We start from the raw sequence: 17,752 nt of genomic DNA, 5'->3' as shown, positions 1-17,752 counted from the left end.
CATCTATTTATATATTATTGTATCAATTATATTTATAACTCTCTCTCTCTCTCTCTATACATATATTCATTTAGAATTGTATATAAATACACGTATTATATAAAAATGGAAACACGCACGCATGTCGACATCTAGAATTAATAAAAAATATATTTATACATATACGGGGCAGCTTACAAACAATAAATAAGTATCAAGGTAAATTCGTAATCTTTCTCGAGTACGACAGACTTCTTGAGAACAGATCGATGATCGTGATTCCTGACCGTTCAAGGCATGTTCGCTATCGTTTTTAAGGGTTGATCGAGATACTGGGCCAATGCCTGCGCCTTCTCGCGCAGCAATCCGAATCCCACGCTCTCCTTCGCGTACAGACACAAGAGCAAATTGGCTACCTCTGTGATAACGACCTTTCCTTCCTGGAAATAAGAGTATAACAAATTCTTAGCTCGTGTGAGACAATTGGAGAAATTCTGCTTAACTGTTACTACCATGCAATCCATGAGAACGAACTGCAGCTCGTCTTCCTTAAAGGCGTTTCGTCCATTCTTCTCGTAAGCTGTCCAAATGTTGCTCGTGATTGCGGCCGTCACCCTGGCGTCCTTATCCCCGTAACCACTGTACGCTAACAATCCACCGTCTCTGTTGAGCAATCTGAAATATGTATGTGAAGGTGTAAGGAGATATGATCAATATAACGACATAAAACAATTGTAGCATAATGAAGTATGAAATCTTAGAATCTTCCAATAACTCATATCTCTAACAATTCACAGTGCTACAGTTTATATTATTAATCTTCTGATTCTCAACACACTGCGCGGACACCATGGGCCTTTTAAGGTACAGTCAACTTTTCATTTATGATTCCCACAGGAATGGGAAAAAAATTGCAACTGGGGTCTATGTAAGTACAGAAATAACTTTTTGGAATCTTAAAGATAATGCATGAATTTTTCTAGATTTTTTTCTAATAAAGAAACGCTTTCAAGAACCCTTTGAACATAAAAGTCCCAGGGTGTCCAGGTGCGAATGCTCCAAAAACAGTGTCCACGCAGTGTTAACAATAACTCGTATCTCCAGCAATTCACAGTGCTATCGTTTATATTATTAATCTTCAGATTCTTAAATATATCACGCACGAAGGTGACTAAAAAAGAAAGATAAGTATATAGATTTCCACTTTGTGCAAAGTTACTCCTGTACGAACGATGGGAACGTGTATTAGGATAAAATCCGAAATACTGCAGGTGAATTTATATTGAAAAGAAATCGCTCGGCTTGTAGGTGACACCTCTCACCGCGAGATTTTACTCACAAGGTATTCTCCACGCCCCCGGTGTTCGCCTGACTAAGAACCTGCGTGAGCGCCTTCGGCTTCAGCATAATTTCCCTCTTTTAACGGATTCCACTTAATTATTATACACACATATGCACGCGCAAATGTATATTATTGCGACGTGTGTGCGTGGGAGTTTATTCAAGTTTATATTTCGACTTCCTGCGCTCCGCGATCAGCTGTTATCGTCGAATCAACAAACTGATGGCGAACGAGAGGGAGGGGGCGGCCGAACGAACCGCGCGGCGAAAGAGGAGGAGGGAGAATACAGTCATACAATTGACATTTCTCGAGATGCGCGATCTTCGTCTTCTTCGTGACGCGTGTCACGGAGCGATCAATATGGAGCGCGACCAATCGTGACGCTCGATCCGCGAACCGCGGTGCCACGTGAATCTCCAAGCTCGTGAGAATGCCAGAAAGTCTCGTGGATCGATTTATTAATAGCGCGATATATTTTTAGATAAAGAAAGTCACGGGGGTCGGCCCGCGTCGTCGACGAGGGCGGAAATTTCGAGAAACGTCCCCTCGTGGCGCTCTCCGCGTCTCCGATTGCGCAATCTGACTCATGAATCGCGACAGATTGCGCAGCGTCTACTCTAGTTAAGTCCGCCGTGGCCGAGCGATCAGGTGCAATCAGCAGAGTCAACTGCAGAGCGAAGTTTCGCCAAGTCTTCCTTGTATTTTCGTAACGTGGTGAAGAAAGAGAAAGAGAATTAAGAAAAATGCCGCGACGTGGACGAGCCGCCGCCCCTCCGCCGAGAACGTGAGTAAATTAATTCTCGACGAAGTCACGTTGTGACGAGAATCGTCGTCAATACTCTCCCCGTTACATCACGGTTGCAAAGTTCACCATCTTCGGCGTAGAACCTCAAACGTCGCCCTTTCCCTCCTCGAAAACGTGATGTCGAACGAATCCCCTAAAAAAAAAAGACCTCGTTTCCAGGGTCAGAAGGGCTTCTGCCCCCGCGCCTGCCCCAGCCCCGTCTCGATTGCCAGCCCAGACCCAGGCCCCACCGGCGTCACCCATGGTCGCCCAGCCGCAGCAGCCGTCCCTCATGGGCCAGATGGCCGCCACCGCTGGCGGTGTTGCTATAGGATCCGCCGTGGGACACACCATCGGTCATGCCATGACTGGACTCTTCAGCGGAGGCGGCGAGACCGCTGTTGCTGCTCCCGCAGAGGCGCCGCAGACATTTGCCCAGAGTGCTCCTGCGGCACCGGCCACCGGCACCTGTTCCTGGGAGATGAAGCAGTTCCTGGAGTGCGCTCAGAACCAGTCCGACCTGAGCCTCTGCGAAGGCTTTAACGAGGCGCTCCGTCAATGCAAGATGGCCAACAGTCAGTAGACCTTGCTTCCTTTGTTGTTGTCGCTTATCTTATCTTTGTATATCCTAGTCATGGATCGTGTAAAAGGACTGTCTTCTAATTGTCTCGTGTATTTCCTGCTTTCAGATATTATGTAAATTGAGATGGAGCAGATCTAGAAATGTCTAGGCAAAACTATGAAGTACGTGCTGTATGATCCTATAGACCGTTTAACGAAATTTTGGTTTATTTTTACTGTTGTTACACACTGATATTGTGAGGTAAAATAGTCCCAAATAGATCCACACATGTTTTAGAAGAATAAATTTGTTTGTTTAAATCCTGTAGTTGGCAGCTGCCCTTGATCTTTTCCCGAATTTCCGTGTGAAAATGTATGTTACGATATAGCGTGGATTTCAATAAATTAAAACATGCACGCAATTGCAATTTATCTTCGTGTTAACGAGACAATTATTACTAATCACATCGATTTCCGGAGAATTCGCAAACATTAAATTTCCTTAAAGATTAAATAAGATGACAGATTGAGACGAGTAAGAGATAGGCGGTGCCTCACATTTCTTTCACTTTATATTACAATACATTAAACAAATAATTTATTACAGAAGATGAAAATAGCTTTTACATGATGATACATTGGGATGGGGATTCAGCAAATAAAAACTTTGATATTTTGACCAGAACCAAGTAAGCGCGTCTCTACACGACAGTATTTGCACTTTATCATATATGTTTTCTCTAATACTTAGCTATTGTGTATCTCGAAAATTAGTGTGTGATTTATGAATATATATATAATATATATTATATTTATAATATATATATAATATATTTATAATATATATAATAAAATATTTATATATATATAATATATATTATATATTTATGAATATAATATATAATAGGTATATATTCATCCTATGTAACGCGGTTATCTATAATACGGCTTTCTCTTTCTTTATTCGACGAGGAGAGGCAGTTAAAACACGCACAAGTAGCACGAATATGGTAGACTATCTTTTCTCCGTGTTCAATACGCGCATCATCACGTAGCCGGCGATCGTGGCGATCGCGATTCCTATCCCTGCTTTCCACCAGACCAGGGAGTCCCCTTGCATTAGGCCGAATTGATTTATGTGCCTGAAATGTCGATTTCACAAGATTCGCTGTTATTCTCGCTGCGTGAGAAACTCCAAATATTCTAGCATGATAAAACCTCAATGTCGTACTCTCGAAAACGGCTTGATTATATACAGCGAGCGATACAGAGACACAAATATCGAAATCAAATTTCGGTCAAACTGACAATGAGGTCTTATCATACGTGTGACATTAAATCGGAAGGGAAATCTTTCCTGTTAGGGTGTCTACGCATAGAAAAGCGGTGACTGAATCGACAGACAAATCGTGAGAGATTCGTTGCGTGTCGCATGCTCATGCTTGAACGAAAGTAACGAAACCAAAAAAAAAAGCGGTGTTTACGCTATTAAGCTTAATGACATTGACTTAATGACACTGTGGGCTTCGCGTGGGAGGAAACGCAAGCAGTAATGTGAAATAAAACCTTGTGAAAGAACTCCACCACGGAGAAGGTAAGGAATCGACAAGCAACATGTGGATTGTGCGCCTCATATGGCTGAAAAGAGCCAATTACACTGTAACGTATACGTTTTTTTCTTTCCGTGCGATGACATATTTTAATATGAGCAAATCGCCCGGCACATTTAACACGAGAAGAATGGAGTTAAACCCCGTGAGCACATGCATCGAGAGGAATGTAAAATGTACGATGACGATGATTGAATGCAGTTTTCACGATTTGTTCAAGCTTCTAGATTTTTACAGTGTGAAATTGAAATTCGGACCAACCTGTCTCGGTAAAATAATACCCACGCTCCTTGAAAGCGGCTAAACACGAAATATCTTATCGTTAATACCGAATTATCTCCTTTTCCTTTCTTTATTTTTTTAATATTACGCTATCTTTCCTTAAATTAAATTATAGGAAAAGAACGAGGAAAAGGTGCGGCGTGAAACGTAAAAAATCTATTGTCTGAAAGTAACTTTACGATGGAAAATATCGTACGAAGGAAGAAATAAGCGAAAAAGCTTTAAGAGCCTCGACGCGTAATCTATACTTTCAGCTACAAAGGAAAATTATCATCTACTGCCTGTAAATCGAGGAAGCCCGAGATCCCCGTCCGGCGTTTTCCGTTTAATACCGTTCTTTAAACTGTGATAACTGAACTTACGGGAAGGCTGCCATCGTAGCTAGCTTGACGAAGATCTCACGCCGGATTGTCCGTGAGATGCTGTACGGCTGCGGAGGCATCAGTTTGTACTTGCTGCAGAAGGCGGCCGGTTGCAACAGATAGCTCTGCTTCACCTCGGAAAGGTCACTTTTATTCGCTACTATCAGAACAGGAATCTTACTGTCGGCGAAGTATTTCTGCAAAGACATACGTATCGTTCGTCGTTGTGAATACATTAAGATCGTTATGATGCGCGCGAAGAAAAGATACGGTGGTGCGCTTACGATGTAGATACGCGCTATATACTCGAACGACTTCGGATTACTGGCGTCGTAGACGAGAGCAGCCGCGTCGCATTGTATTTCCGCCGGCGTTAAAGCGTCCTGAACGTTCAGCACGTTTATATCCTTCAACACTATCGTCTTCTCCTGCCCGTACACGTGCAACGTGTTCACAGTGACGTGGGCGTTCGACGGTACCACTTTGTCGTTCAGTTTCTGCAATTTCGTACAAGTAGATATAACCGCGGACAGTTTGGCTGAGATAATCCCGAAGAACAATTGTAATCAGCGAGTTTACCTCGAGTTTGGGGTCGATCAGAGTCCTACACAACGTAGTCTTCCCGCTACTCTTCGGTCCTATGACGTGACAAGTGTAAACATTCCTGCTGGACTGCTTCTTCGCCAGATCCACCTTCTTCTCGCGAGTAACGACAATGGAGCTCGTCTGACACTCGTTGTGGTACATGTTGTATCCCAGATACGCCATGTATTCCAAGGTTTTGCGCACGTTCGTCAATGTGAGCAGTGCCCACTGACACATGTATCCTTGAAACGTAATCCATCCCTGTGGAAATATTCCACGCTACATATTATGCCAGATTGAGTTACTTTGAAATATATATTGCTTATACATGATATTTTCCTGTTTCTCAATACAGGTTTCACATAGGTTTCTTGTCGTTCAATATTCTATATCAATTTATTCTATAGTTCAAAGTTCTAAAAATAACAATTGCAAGCGTTAACCTTCTCATTCGTGGGTACAGTGTACTTGTATTCGTCGCCCCACGGCGGGAAGAGACATCGCGAGAACAACGACTCCATTTCCAAGGGCGAGAGAGCTCCGTCGCGATCGCGATCGTGCTGCATAAACAGTAACGTTAGGAATTCCTGTCCCTTGTGCGATAATTCCGTGCTACAGCCAAGCGGGACCTTCAATCTAAAAGCCGGAGTGAGTCGTAATCAGTGGCATATTGAAAGAACTCTAAGTAGCCTCGTGACCTTTATACGTACGAAGGATGGACATATTCTTTTGACATTTGCAGCTCGTTGTCGTATCCGAATTTCCTTAGCACAGCCCAAGTTGTCTCGTTCCTCCCGCGTTGTATGAATAAACATTGTAAGTACATAAAACCTGCACGTGTAATTGCAATTAATAAAAGTTCGCGTTCTTGTATTTCTCCCCGGGTTTGATACCGGAATAACTGGAAATACCCACCTTTCATCGTGACACACCCGTTACATATGCCGTCGCAAATGTTTTTTGACAGCACAGCTTTCACATCCTCCAGCACTTGCGGTTGTAACGGAGTGTTGAAGCACCACTGCTGAAACGCGTTCAGCTCCATATCGTTTAAAAGTCCGTCGTTATCTACATCGCATATCTGCATTGGGGAAAAAAAAAACAATATAGTTTATATCGTAATATTGATTCTCGTTGTATATCTTACATAGTTAGTACATACTCACTTTAAAAATTCGCTGTAGGGCAGTTTTGCACTCCTCTGTGAGCTGGAACAAAAATGAACGAATTAAAAAAAAACCTGGGACATCAAATTAAAGGGAAACACGGCAGATATCCTCACCTCCTGGGTGTCATAATTGTACAAAGGTGTAGTCGGATGCAGAACTGCCTTTTGTGCATAATAAAACGTTTCCGAGACATTCTGAAGTGTTTTCGCCGAGCACTGAAAAGAGATACGTTTTTTTAACATAACGGTCCTCCCATTTTTCTTGTCTATCGACCAAACGGTATCTCACCTCTATGCAGCTTTCAATCTCCGTGAATTCTTTCATGATGGGATATACAGCCTGCAAATTGCAAAATGCGAGTCATTAATACAGTGTAAAACGAAAATGCTACTTAAACCGCCTTAAGAGAACTGCAAACCTCTATGGTGGAATAATCCACGAGATCAATCTTGTTGCCCACGAGCACAACCGGACACCGATTGTCGGGTGAGCATCTTCTGATTAACGGCAGCCAGTAGCTGGCAGCTCTATCCAAAGTATCCTCGTCGTCCACGGAGTAAACGACGCATATCACATGCGCCTTCTGGATCTCCTCTGCCAGTTGATCCTCCGTTTGTTCCACAGCTGCAAACACACGACGCCAAGTTATCATTTCTTTCCAATGTGAGATAGTCAGGAGGAGATATAACAAATTCTCTGACAACTTATTCAACCGTGTCAGGTGTCTTAATTATCTTTGAGGACCGAATAAGCTTGGCGAAAAGATAGAGACGCACACGGGGATGCTGTCACAAGTCACAAATACCTGAGTAATCGACTATGTGTGTCGGCACTTGCTCCGGCGTGACGTCCGCCGGTATCGTGATCTCCTCGGCCTTACTCGGCACCTCTTCCGCGTACTCCTCGCTCACCAAGGACAGTATCAGGGAGGTCTTGCCGACGCCGCGCTCGCCGATCAACAGTATCCTGACGTTGCGCCGAGGCGCGACCGGGCGCTGTACCATGCTGACACCTCCCCCGCGGTACCGTCGCTCGCTGTCGACTTCAACGATACGTCGCTCAATCCCTCGCGGACGGCATCCTCGCGCCGCACCTCCCGGGAGATATAACCTGCAAACGCTGCCGCCCGCGTAAACGCACCAACAACGCGCGGCACTGTTTCACGATGACATTTTTTTTATTTAACCACGGAGACGACGGTCAACGATGCGCACCACACTCTCTGCTCCTCTCTCTCGCTCTTTCTCTGCCTGTGGAATTTTGCGGCGCGTGTATCGTGCCGTAAAAAGGAATCGTCCCGCACTTTGCGACTTAACGCTCCATCGAGAAAGACCGGGCTCCGATCGTCGCCGCTGGAGACCAAGTAAACCCCGGCGGACTAAAGTAGTAGCGCTCCGAGGGTGGCCTTTTCAAGGTTACCTATGCCACCGCAATGAATGGTGCCCGCGTATACACACGAGCGTGCCGTGCGCGTAGTAGTACGTGACCGCGGTGTGTGTGTGTGTAAAAGATCCGTTCGTTTGCGCTTCGTTTCTCTCTAACATACGGCGGGTAAGGAAGGTATTTCCATACGTCATATTTTGCGGAATTCGAAACGTTCGAGAGATCGTCGGCAGAAATAAAGCATTTCCCGGAGAAGGGAAATGCTTCTCGTCTTCCTAAGAATTTCGACAAGTCAATCGGAGATGAGGGAAACTTTTGGAAATTGCAATTTCGAAGCCAGTTACGGGACGCCCGAACGAGCCTAGCTCGTCGCTTTATTTCGTTGATTATGTAACGTTGATTAAAGGAATTAAAGTAACAGGTGATTACTTTTTGACAATCCTTTCGGGCGATTTCGACTAAACTCTAATTAATTTGATCGGTGATTAACCTAATGTCAATTATTTCTAACGATGCAGATACGAAAGGAGATCGAAGATATGGAAATGAATGAAAGAAATCAATATATGCGCGAAAGCCAGCCAGCCTTTTAAGAACAGCCAGTACTTATACAAGTTTATTGCAATGATTGGGAAAGTGCTGATAAAGATAATAAGAAACAAAATAAAACAAAGATAAGAAGAGTATAGTTGATCTGGATAGAAAAACTGGAGTTTCCAGTTGGAGACACACGCCGCGGCGATTAAATTCAGGTATATTCCGATCACTTTAAAAAGAATCATACCAACGCGAATTATCAAGTATAAAAAACATACATGCGTATGGGAAAAAGAGGTAGAACGTCGAACTACATAAATATTAATTATGTAAAAAATTTAAGCAATTCTGCCGGCTGCACGGTCTTTGCTATTTATTGTTTATCTAATTCATCTGTTACAACGTGAATCTTGGAGGATCTCATAAAAAGAATAACTTGCTCGACATAAACCGTATACTTTATAATTCCTTAATTTCCGACGGAACGCGAGTCTTCGGGGCTCACGCTTCCGCGACAAATCTGTTTCTAAATTTTATTTACGTATACAACAGGCGCCGTGTAAACCTACGCACGTGGACACTATTTGCGTTTCCCGTCTACGTTATCGATCGTTCGTACATACGAGATCCGAGATCCGACGAGGACGACTCGAGGTGTCAACCGGCTTTCCGCTGAGTTTCCGACAGCGAACGACTGGCAATTGGCATTTATTGGCAAATGTGCGTGACGCGATCCTCTCTCGTGACCGTGTTGATGCTGCTTTGCATAGCGAGGAGTATCCGCGCCCAGGTTTATCAGAACATGTCGAGTTTCGCCGGGATGCATTCCGTGGCGTACGTCACGGTGCCGGACGACGCAGTTGCGAAGAGATTAGCACGGTAAAGAGTTAACTGGCTGGATAAAAACGCACTCATTAAGACGAATTATCATTAACGCTTTCTCTCTCCTACTCCATCAAGTGGTCTGGTCGAGAACAAGCTCGCCGCCTGCGTCAACATCATCCCACAACTTACCTCCATGTAAGTTTTCTATCGCTGTGTTTAGATATTTATCTTATATCAATCTATGAAGTACTTTTTGATTGAAGAGTTTTTTTTTTCGCAGATACGAATGGGAAGGGAAGATACAGGAGGAACCTGAACTTCTGCTGGTAGGAAAACGATCTGTCGAGCTTTATACACGTTGAATTACATGCATAGAAATGGAATTGTTATTGACCGTCTGTCTATATACGTATAATTGCAGATGATAAAAACCAGGACGGAAAGAGTAGATGCTCTAACGAAATATGTCAAGTGAGTTAAACATATGGCTGGATATATATCTGTTTTGGAATTATGTCGACTTTTTGTAACTCTCTCTTGATCTTTTTTTGCAGAGAGAATCATCCATACACGGTTTGCGAAGTGATTTCCCTGCCTGTAAGTTAACTTGCGTATCTTAATTCTGATGGAAGAGCTCTACGTGACATTTTTAAAACAACCTGGGAAAGACAAGACATAATTATACCATATACTAGTATATACTACATATTAATAATCTGACATAATAATGTGACATTGGGTGAATACAAAATACATGAATTTTACGATTAAAAACACTAAAACTTTTTAAACCTTTATGTTTCAGATACAAAACGGAAACGACGATTACCTAAAGTGGATCAGCGAGGTGGTGCCACCGCTTGATAAAAGCGCTTAAAATAATTAAGATACATAAGTAAGATTCTCTCAACGATTCGTCGGAAAAATCATTTTACTTCGCTTATATCCTCACGAAGCTATCTTACGTTAGAATAAAAAAAGCTATGATTACTTGTAAGTATATAATAATTTAGACACAATCTCTGTAAAGTGTGAGATTTGCATTGAAAGTTCGAATTCTTCACTTACATTATTAGAACACACTCAGACATGCCAAGTGATATCGATCAATCAGTCTTACGGTGTTATTCGCACATATATTTATATTCTTAAACTATCACATTTGTTTATGCAATAAAACGTAAAGGTTTAATTTTCAACACAGTATTTTTAAAGTAAAACACGTCGAACCTTTCTACATGATAATATACATAAGTCTTACAATAATAACATAAATACCTTTTTACTTTTATATAAAACGTTTGCTAATTTATTTGCTATTCTGCTCACGGTTATACTCACATAAAAATAATTCGCATCGTGTAAGCAATTTAAATTTTGATTTTAAACTATTATATTACATGCGTGCAAGGTATCTGGGCTGCACTAGAACTGCCCTAAGGCACAATTTATAATATTTATAATACGTAACGGGAAAGTATATTATAAACGCATTTTTAATTCTCAGTGTTTAATTTAGTTGGCGTTTCTTTTGCCGCCATAGTTTTCGATGTAGGATAGAAAGACTGTTTTTCTTTTATTTATTAAGCGCTTAGAACGCTTACGTTGCGCTCTTTTCTTTCTCCGCGCGACTCGATTGTCTCGATCTTCAGCTATCGAGTTGGTCTTTCCCAGTCTTTTCGACCGTTCAACGTGGCCTGCTCCGCTTGCTCCGCTGTATAATGCACATTCGCGGCTCACACTTCTGTGCTAGCGTACTGGCGGTTCTACCGTTTTAAGTTCTACATCTACGTTTGCTAAAGGGTTATACCAGTAAGTACTTAAAACGCTCGTTATTTCTAAAGGAACAAAAATACAATAAAAATAACATTTCTCAAACGACACGATGTACAGGCGACTTTATTCTTTATGAAATTGATATGAAATACCAGTATGTTGTATGTGAGAGAGAAGGAGCAACGTGCAAAATAAAGATATTTCTTAATTAATTGCAAAAGCTATCTGTTAATTATTCTTGATGGTTGCCATTAATAGTGTAGTAAAGAAGACACGAGCTATGAGGGGAAGAGAAATCGTCCCGGGAGTCGTCACTTCCTGCTACGCCACTGGGTAAAGTAATACTTGTATTATTTTTATAAATAAGGGTAAAATTATTTAATATTATTAATTTCATCTGATTTAACATACGGGGAAAGAGGATTAGATCGAGAACGATGAACTATATATGATGTTAATTATGTGAAAAATTTAAGCGATTCTGCCGGCTGAATTGATCGGGGAATTCGGTCGAAGCCGTCCTATGGAAGGATTATCAGTCGCCCTAAAAACAAGCGTAGTTGTAACACACTTTCTTATTTAAATCATCTGTTAAAACGTGAATCCTGGAGGATCTCGGAAAGATTCAATTTGCTTGAGACATAAATCGTAATTTCCAACGCGAGTCCTCGAGGCTTACGCTTCCGCGACAAATCTGTTTTCAAATTTTATTTACCGTTCATCCGGACAAGATCCGGCAAGGTTTACCGGAAAGCCGGTAAACGAATGTACGCGACGCGAGCTTGTCTCGTGACTGTAGAACTGTAGAAGAAAAAGTAAACGCTCTAACGAAATATGTCAAGTGTTAAACATGGCTGATATATCTATTTTAGAATTATGTTGACAGAGAAATTATAAGGGAAAGACAAACTGAAAGATAAAATATTTTATTAATTTCGATTTCGCTTTAATTTACATAACAAAGTATTCTATTTTATTTTATATATGACATGCTTTTAAATTTCAACTTTAAATTATACAACTGTATACAGTACACAATACAGTTGCAAAAAAAGAAAAAAAAACAAACATTTTTTAAAACTGAATAATTTAATGTTAAAAAAGTTTAATAAATTCGAGCATAGAAAATCAACAACTCGTAAGTTACTGCGATTTCGATTTCGCTTTAATTTACATAACATAAAGTATTCTATTTTATTTTATATGTGACATGCTTTTAAATTTCAACTTTAAATTATACAACTGTATACAGTACACAATACAGTTGCAAAAAAAAGAAAAAAAACCAAACATTTTTTAAAACTGAATAATTTAATGTTAAAAAAGTTTAATAAATTCGAGCATAGAAAATCAACAACTCGTAAGTTACTGCGATTTCGATTTCGCTTTAATTTACATAACATAAAGTATTCTATTTTATTTTATATGTGACATGCTTTTAAGTTTCAACTTTAAATTATACAACTGTATACAGTACACAATACAGTTGTGTCAAAAAAAAACAGAAAAAAAAAACATCTTTTAAAACTGATAATAAATTAATGTTAAAAAAGTTTAATAAATTCGAGCATAGAAAATCAACGACTCGTAAGTTACTGCGAAAGTGACATTATTGTTCGCCCTTGTAGCCAGGATAAATTAGTAGTAATGCAGATGACAGATGATTATTGATCTTAAAGTCAATCTCACTTAAGTTATGTTTGCACAAAGGGCAGAAATGTATGTTAGACTCAAAGGCCCGTTTCAGGCATTTTAGGCAGAAGTTATGTCCACAAGGAGTCGTTACAGGCTTGTACAGGATTCCTTGACAGCAAGCGCACTTGAATCTGCAAAATATAAAATTGTATTGTGTCAAGTGTCAGGTTGATTACTTTAAGTCATTTAAAAAGGACCTAACATTTTCTATAAATAACATTACCTCGCTGAAACGCTATTCAAGAAGGCGGGTTTTCCACCACTCAAAGTCGCCAAACATTCATTCCACAATTCAGTATTTATTTTATCGTTTTTTATTAAATCTTTCAGTTTATTATCCAAATCATAGCCATGTTTAATCTTCTTATATTTCTTAATGTCCACGTCGTCTTCTTCATCCCCGTTAGCAAGTCGTTTCTCAGTCTTAGCTCCGGTCTCATCAAATGTCTTCATCGTTTTCTCATCTTTGAGATATCCCTTAGGATACAGCATCTTCAAATTAAGACTAGCAATTCTCTTTTTTCCTTCTTTAGTCCACGGTGCAGGAATAGGATCATCTCTCCTTAGTACGTATTTCCATACGCGGAAGCCGGATTCTTCGACTGGGTAGTATCGTACCACTTTATATATACCATCATATCTGTGACAAGACCAAGAATTGTTAAAGAAGGAGATTTGTTAGGTTTTATCCGTTATTTATGAAAGTACGAACAATGCAGTCAATGTACCTGTTACCTTCTTCCGGTGCATATTTACTCTTTAACTTATAATTGCGTACGACTCGAATTTCTTTCCCTTTCTTCCAGTCAGAGGCTGTCGCACCCTCCTCGTCATTTACGGGAGCGTCACAACTCTTAGCCAATGCTAAATTCATCCTGGTTAACTCCTGGTCCTTGCTTTGCTCCTTGTTGGTTCTTTTGTTACCTGTGTATCCATAAAAAACACAAACGAATATACCACGTGCATTGAGCAGATATAGAATAATTTTGTGATTAAATTATGGTAAATTGGTAACTTTTTAATTTGATATACCTGACAAATCTCTACCACCCGAGCCGCTGTATACAAACTCATCACCAATGTCGTAATCATCCTTATATCCGCCCGAAAAAACGATAGAATACGCACAGTCGTCCTCTCGTCCATGAATGCCGCCTACGGGCGGTCTATGCACTCCTGCTTCCGAAACCTACGCAAACCCATCTCTTTTTTCATATCCATTTGGTAGATTGTCGAGGGATTATGTAAGATTTAGAATTTAGAATTTGCTTTTTACCTGAATTCTAAACTTCCAAGTCGTACCAACGTCCACACCCGGAATTGGTCCGGAATGATGGTGGGGTACCATGTAGCAAATTTCTTGTCTCCGAACATTAGCCATCCCGCCACGGCCGTATTTCTTTTTCCTTCCTTTCAGTTTGTCTCCTACCTATAATCAATAGAATGGTGATGACAATGATAATAAAGATTGCGGCAAAATATTAATAAAGATAGGTACACGTACCTTGACAATTTCATTTTCGTCGATTTTGCAATCAGGACAATACCAATAAGTTTCCTGCGGCACTTCCAGGAGCGGTGGGGTCAGACATTGTAGATGAAACATATTTTCGCATTCATCGCAAATTAGAAGCGACTCCTCATTTTCTTTGCCTGCACAAATATTACAGCCGCACGATCGACATCCCCTGTCAGGCTTGTCCCTGCACTCCTCACAATTGGCGGGAACAGGTCTGCATTTGCCGTTACTCATCATGAACCGTTCGTCTTCTGCAGTTCTCTCTGTTAATAATTTGGGTGCTTCTATCGCGTATATTTCTTCCCTGACTGTCTTTCGAATGCAAAGCTCACTGCCACTGTTCATAAAGAAAAAATTGTTGATACAAATTATTTTTTTTCTATATTAATCATATGTACGATAATTATTGTAGAAAAATTTCTATATCATATTTATTATTCCCCTTGAGGTTACAAATAATCTAATTCTATAATCTTATATAGATTCTAAATTTTGCATTTTATCGTTTTGCCTTATATACTAACAGGATAATGATTGGATAATGATTGGCAGAACAAAAACATACTTCTCGTAATGCAATTGCCCAACCAGCTCATACCGTCCTCTTTTTTTCATTATGTCGGCTATCGTGTAGTCATACCACCACCCTGTTATCTTATAATCATCAGTGTTATAATTAATCATGACTTTTTGACCAACAGACAATTCGTCGACTTGTACAGAACGTCGCGCGCGTGGTCGTATATACGCTTCAGATACATTGTCATAAGAATTATCAGACTCCCATAATATTTTATAAAATACTTCATCTCCCTTTTTATAAATATATTTTATAATGGCTTCGAACCAGGCACCAGTTCTTTCCTCTTTGCAATCAACCGCATCTCCAATTTTGTAATACAAACTCTCAGCCTTTTCCAATTCTTCCGCGTCTTCCTCTTGTTTCTCTTGTTCGCTATTTTTTTCCTTCTTTGTACTTTCTTCATTGGCAGAAGTTACTTTATTCTCAACATTATCTACCGCTGGTTTTTCTATAAGCAATATAACATGATCAAAACATGCATTGTAATCATAAAGGTGATAGCCATCCTCTAATTCTTTCCCACAATAGATTAATCGTTGCAAGTCCTTTTTAACATGCAGCTGTTTTTCAACCTCATGCTGGAAAACAATAAAACATCATATATTTCATTACGTGATACTCAGTCGAATCTTATATCTCAGCGAATATTTTTTATTAGAAATATAATCTCACATTATTAAATAGGTATACAAGACTGAACAAAATTTCACTATGACATAAAAATAACTTAAATACCCAGAATACCAATAACCATTGCTATCAATTATTTTCTATCTTATGAGACATCTTTTCAGCATGTATGTGTCACGTGGTTTGCCACGCAATGTATGCTATCACATCAATTATCACACCTAGGCTAATACTATGCGACAAAAACTCAATGTAGTAAATTGTTTCGTTACTTTCGTTACAATTTGAAAATTAGAGCACATAAGAATCCAGATTTCTGGCATCTTAAAGACATCTTTATGATGTCTTTTAGACATTAATGCTACCTGCGAAGCCATTGGAAACTATCTCGAGCTTGTTTTGACATTTCTGGATTATGGCTACGCAGGCTGCGCTGGAGTACCACGCGCAGCCATAATCTGGCAATTTCAAAACAAGCTCGAAATAGTTTCCAATGGCTTCTTACGTGCTCTAATTTTTCAAATTGTAATAAAAGTAACGAAACAATTTACTACATTGAGTTTTTGATCTTTAATCTTTGACCTTTGATCTTTGCGGCAAACCATCCGTCATGTTGTTAATTGATTGCGCGAAGCTGCATGCACAATGAAAAACACAGGCAACAGGAACAGAATAACATTCCCTGTTCATGTTGCCTGTGTTTTTCATTACGCATCCAGCTTGAGTTGTCATCAAGTTACCATGACAACCACCATGGTATTAGTGGTGCAAATTGTCGTATTCATTTCAAACTTCTTGACCATTCTTGACGAGGTGTACCTACTGTTCTTATGCTACTGTGCTTCTTATGCGTTCTAATTTTCAGATTGTAATAAAAGTAATGAAACAATTTACTACATTGAGTTTTTGTCGCATAGCATTAGCATATGTGTGGCAGCATACATTGGCAAACGTGAAACTATAATACATGATGCACATACATGCTGAAAAGTGTGTCTTGAGATACACACGGATAGATAATAATTGATAACAAAAATGCAATAAAAATATTCAGTGATGAATAATCAGTATGATAAGTTACTATTTATGTCATATCTGTAACTCCCCATTATTGTATCTAGCAAATGTGAACGACAATAAGACTTGCATAATGCTGCAGTGCGACCCATGGCATTCTCGTTTTGCAAATTTACATGCACATAATCGTATACATTTCTTCTTTTTTTTTCCATAAGATACATACGGCGTTAGAAGGTGACGAGGAAATAGCAGGGGAAACGACATACCTTCACATCCTCCACAGTGATTAGAGTGGAAAACGTCACCGAAATTTCTTTCTTCGTGTATGCGTGCCTCACTTTGATAGACGACATGTCCAACGAAGTGAAGTTTTCGTTATTCTGTCCAGGCTGGATGAAAGATGAAGGTGATAACAACTCAGCGACGTCTCGACTGATTCCGATGAACGGTATCGAGATAGCTAGAACAGGCAGCGGAGGAAGAAGTCAGAAGGATTAAAGCAGACGGGAGGATCGAACTGGAGCGTTTAATAGCGATGTCGGTTGGACCCACTCAGTACACAACAACATACCAGTTCAATATCAGTTGACCGTTACACCGTAATTCGTTGTGTGTCGGTTGCGCCCACCTATAACGTCCTCGACGGTCCCGAGTCCGGACAACTTTGGCCAACTTTGGCGGGAACATCCACGGAAAACGATTGTCCCACCATGATAAGGAACCATGGGAGGGAGGTCTCTCCTCCCATTCGTCGATTTGTAAAATCCATTGTGTCTAACGTATCTCACTTTGTAAAGGTGCCCTCGGCACTCGCTGGCACTCGCCTAAAAGAGGCAACAAGGGTCGGGTGAAGAAAACGTTAGGAATAGTAAAATTGTGGTCAGCATTCCGTTAATAAGGAGATAAAATTAATAAGCGAATAATAGAGAGATTAATCGTAGGTATAGATTAGGAAAGAAGCGCTCATATGTTGTACGTAACAGAACGCTCAATTGCGGCTACGTGTTTGTTGTTAACGCTTCGACGCGATTAAAGCCTAGAAATTTTTATAATTACATAACGTTTAACGTACACGTTTTACGAGCGTGATTCGTAGTAAAAACAGAGAAT

At 40.3% G+C, this 17,752-nt stretch overlaps 5 protein-coding genes across 9 annotated transcripts; 2 read left to right on the top strand and 3 right to left on the bottom strand.

Moving 5' to 3' along the window:
• Positions 1-2: 2 nt before the first annotated feature.
• Lamtor2 (Late endosomal/lysosomal adaptor, MAPK and MTOR activator 2) lies at positions 3-1,627 on the bottom strand. The gene is made up of 3 exons (XM_071782137.1): positions 1,319-1,627; positions 492-654; positions 3-419 (listed from the first exon to the last, which is right to left on the bottom strand). Exons 1-3 carry the CDS (start codon positions 1,384-1,386, stop codon positions 270-272), a joined length of 381 nt encoding a protein of 126 aa, XP_071638238.1. The 5' UTR covers positions 1,387-1,627; the 3' UTR covers positions 3-269.
• A 251-nt stretch (positions 1,628-1,878) lies between these two features.
• LOC139815305 (coiled-coil-helix-coiled-coil-helix domain-containing protein 2-like) lies at positions 1,879-2,987 on the top strand. The gene is made up of 3 exons (XM_071782134.1): positions 1,879-2,105; positions 2,286-2,680; positions 2,795-2,987. The coding sequence occupies exons 1-3, from the start codon at positions 2,065-2,067 to the stop codon at positions 2,803-2,805; spliced, it is 447 nt and encodes a 148-aa protein (XP_071638235.1). The 5' UTR covers positions 1,879-2,064; the 3' UTR covers positions 2,806-2,987.
• A 233-nt stretch (positions 2,988-3,220) lies between these two features.
• On the bottom strand, positions 3,221-8,172 carry Miro (mitochondrial Rho GTPase). Of its 2 annotated transcripts, XM_071782130.1 has the most exons (13): positions 7,480-8,172; positions 7,093-7,298; positions 6,963-7,013; positions 6,788-6,889; positions 6,672-6,713; positions 6,421-6,586; positions 6,216-6,336; positions 5,949-6,141; positions 5,500-5,766; positions 5,205-5,417; positions 4,921-5,117; positions 4,538-4,576; positions 3,221-3,808 (listed from the first exon to the last, which is right to left on the bottom strand). In XM_071782130.1, exons 1-13 carry the CDS (start codon positions 7,676-7,678, stop codon positions 3,682-3,684), a joined length of 1,923 nt encoding a protein of 640 aa, XP_071638231.1. In that variant the 5' UTR covers positions 7,679-8,172; the 3' UTR covers positions 3,221-3,681. The 2 variants fall into 2 exon arrangements, with proteins under 2 accessions (XP_071638231.1, XP_071638232.1); XM_071782131.1 differs by lacking the exon at positions 4,538-4,576.
• A 150-nt stretch (positions 8,173-8,322) lies between these two features.
• Cuta (cutA divalent cation tolerance homolog) lies at positions 8,323-10,618 on the top strand. Of its 2 annotated transcripts, none has more exons than XR_011732707.1 (8): positions 8,323-8,478; positions 8,576-8,809; positions 9,147-9,473; positions 9,555-9,614; positions 9,700-9,745; positions 9,841-9,890; positions 9,974-10,113; positions 10,225-10,618. XR_011732707.1 is itself a non-coding variant. In XM_071782135.1 (8 exons), exons 3-8 carry the CDS (start codon positions 9,313-9,315, stop codon positions 10,294-10,296), a joined length of 432 nt encoding a protein of 143 aa, XP_071638236.1. In that variant the 5' UTR covers positions 8,323-8,478; positions 8,576-8,809; positions 9,147-9,312; the 3' UTR covers positions 10,297-10,618. The 2 variants fall into 2 exon arrangements, 1 of the variants encoding a protein (XP_071638236.1); XM_071782135.1 differs by having other exon boundaries at positions 9,974-10,016.
• A 391-nt stretch (positions 10,619-11,009) lies between these two features.
• On the bottom strand, positions 11,010-17,044 carry Uhrf1 (ubiquitin-like with PHD and ring finger domains 1). Of its 3 annotated transcripts, XR_011732706.1 has the most exons (11): positions 16,205-16,878; positions 14,975-15,570; positions 14,395-14,746; positions 14,167-14,319; positions 13,923-14,079; positions 13,619-13,814; positions 13,114-13,530; positions 12,885-13,021; positions 11,911-11,996; positions 11,607-11,739; positions 11,010-11,524 (listed from the first exon to the last, which is right to left on the bottom strand). XR_011732706.1 is itself a non-coding variant. In XM_071782129.1 (10 exons), the coding sequence occupies exons 1-9, from the start codon at positions 16,993-16,995 to the stop codon at positions 11,914-11,916; spliced, it is 2,178 nt and encodes a 725-aa protein (XP_071638230.1). In that variant the 5' UTR covers positions 16,996-17,044; the 3' UTR covers positions 11,010-11,739; positions 11,911-11,913. The 3 variants fall into 3 exon arrangements, 2 of the variants coding, with proteins under 2 accessions (XP_071638230.1, XP_071638228.1); XM_071782129.1 differs by lacking the exon at positions 16,205-16,878 and adding an exon at positions 16,909-17,044 and having other exon boundaries at positions 11,010-11,739; XM_071782127.1 differs by having other exon boundaries at positions 11,010-11,739.
• Positions 17,045-17,752: the final 708 nt, after the last annotated feature.

Source organism: Temnothorax longispinosus, chromosome 6, assembly GCF_030848805.1.
Source record: "Temnothorax longispinosus isolate EJ_2023e chromosome 6, Tlon_JGU_v1, whole genome shotgun sequence".
NCBI classification, from domain to species: domain Eukaryota; kingdom Metazoa; phylum Arthropoda; class Insecta; order Hymenoptera; family Formicidae; genus Temnothorax; species Temnothorax longispinosus.
This window is presented reverse-complemented; position numbering and strand designations above follow the sequence as displayed.

Coding starts and splice junctions, on each gene's coding strand:
- Lamtor2 (XM_071782137.1), bottom strand. CDS start 1,386: ATGCTGAAGCCGAAGGCGCTCACGCAGGTTCTTAGTCAGGCGAACACC. Junction 655..1,318: donor GGGGGCGTGGAGAATACCTT/GTGAGTAAAATC, acceptor TACATATTTCAG/ATTGCTCAACAGAGACGGTG. Junction 420..491: donor TCGTTCTCATGGATTGCATG/GTAGTAACAGTT, acceptor TCTTATTTCCAG/GAAGGAAAGGTCGTTATCAC.
- LOC139815305 (XM_071782134.1), top strand. CDS start 2,065: ATGCCGCGACGTGGACGAGCCGCCGCCCCTCCGCCGAGAAC. Junction 2,106..2,285: donor GCCGCCCCTCCGCCGAGAAC/GTGAGTAAATTA, acceptor CCTCGTTTCCAG/GGTCAGAAGGGCTTCTGCCC.
- Miro (XM_071782130.1), bottom strand. CDS start 7,678: ATGGTACAGCGCCCGGTCGCGCCTCGGCGCAACGTCAGGATACTGTTG. Junction 7,299..7,479: donor ACACATAGTCGATTACTCAG/GTATTTGTGACT, acceptor GTGTGTTTGCAG/CTGTGGAACAAACGGAGGAT. Junction 6,337..6,420: donor CGGGTGTGTCACGATGAAAG/GTGGGTATTTCC, acceptor TTACACGTGCAG/GTTTTATGTACTTACAATGT.
- Cuta (XM_071782135.1), top strand. CDS start 9,313: ATGTGCGTGACGCGATCCTCTCTCGTGACCGTGTTGATGCTGCTTTGC. Junction 9,746..9,840: donor AGGAACCTGAACTTCTGCTG/GTAGGAAAACGA, acceptor GTATAATTGCAG/ATGATAAAAACCAGGACGGA. Junction 10,017..10,224: donor GCGAAGTGATTTCCCTGCCT/GTAAGTTAACTT, acceptor TTTATGTTTCAG/ATACAAAACGGAAACGACGA.
- Uhrf1 (XM_071782127.1), bottom strand. CDS start 16,354: ATGACAACTCAAGCTGGATGCGTAATGAAAAACACAGGCAACATGAAC. Junction 15,571..16,204: donor GTTTGCCGCAAAGATCAAAG/GTCAAAGATTAA, acceptor ATTGTTTTCCAG/CATGAGGTTGAAAAACAGCT. Junction 13,531..13,618: donor GCACCGGAAGAAGGTAACAG/GTACATTGACTG, acceptor GTCTTGTCACAG/ATATGATGGTATATATAAAG.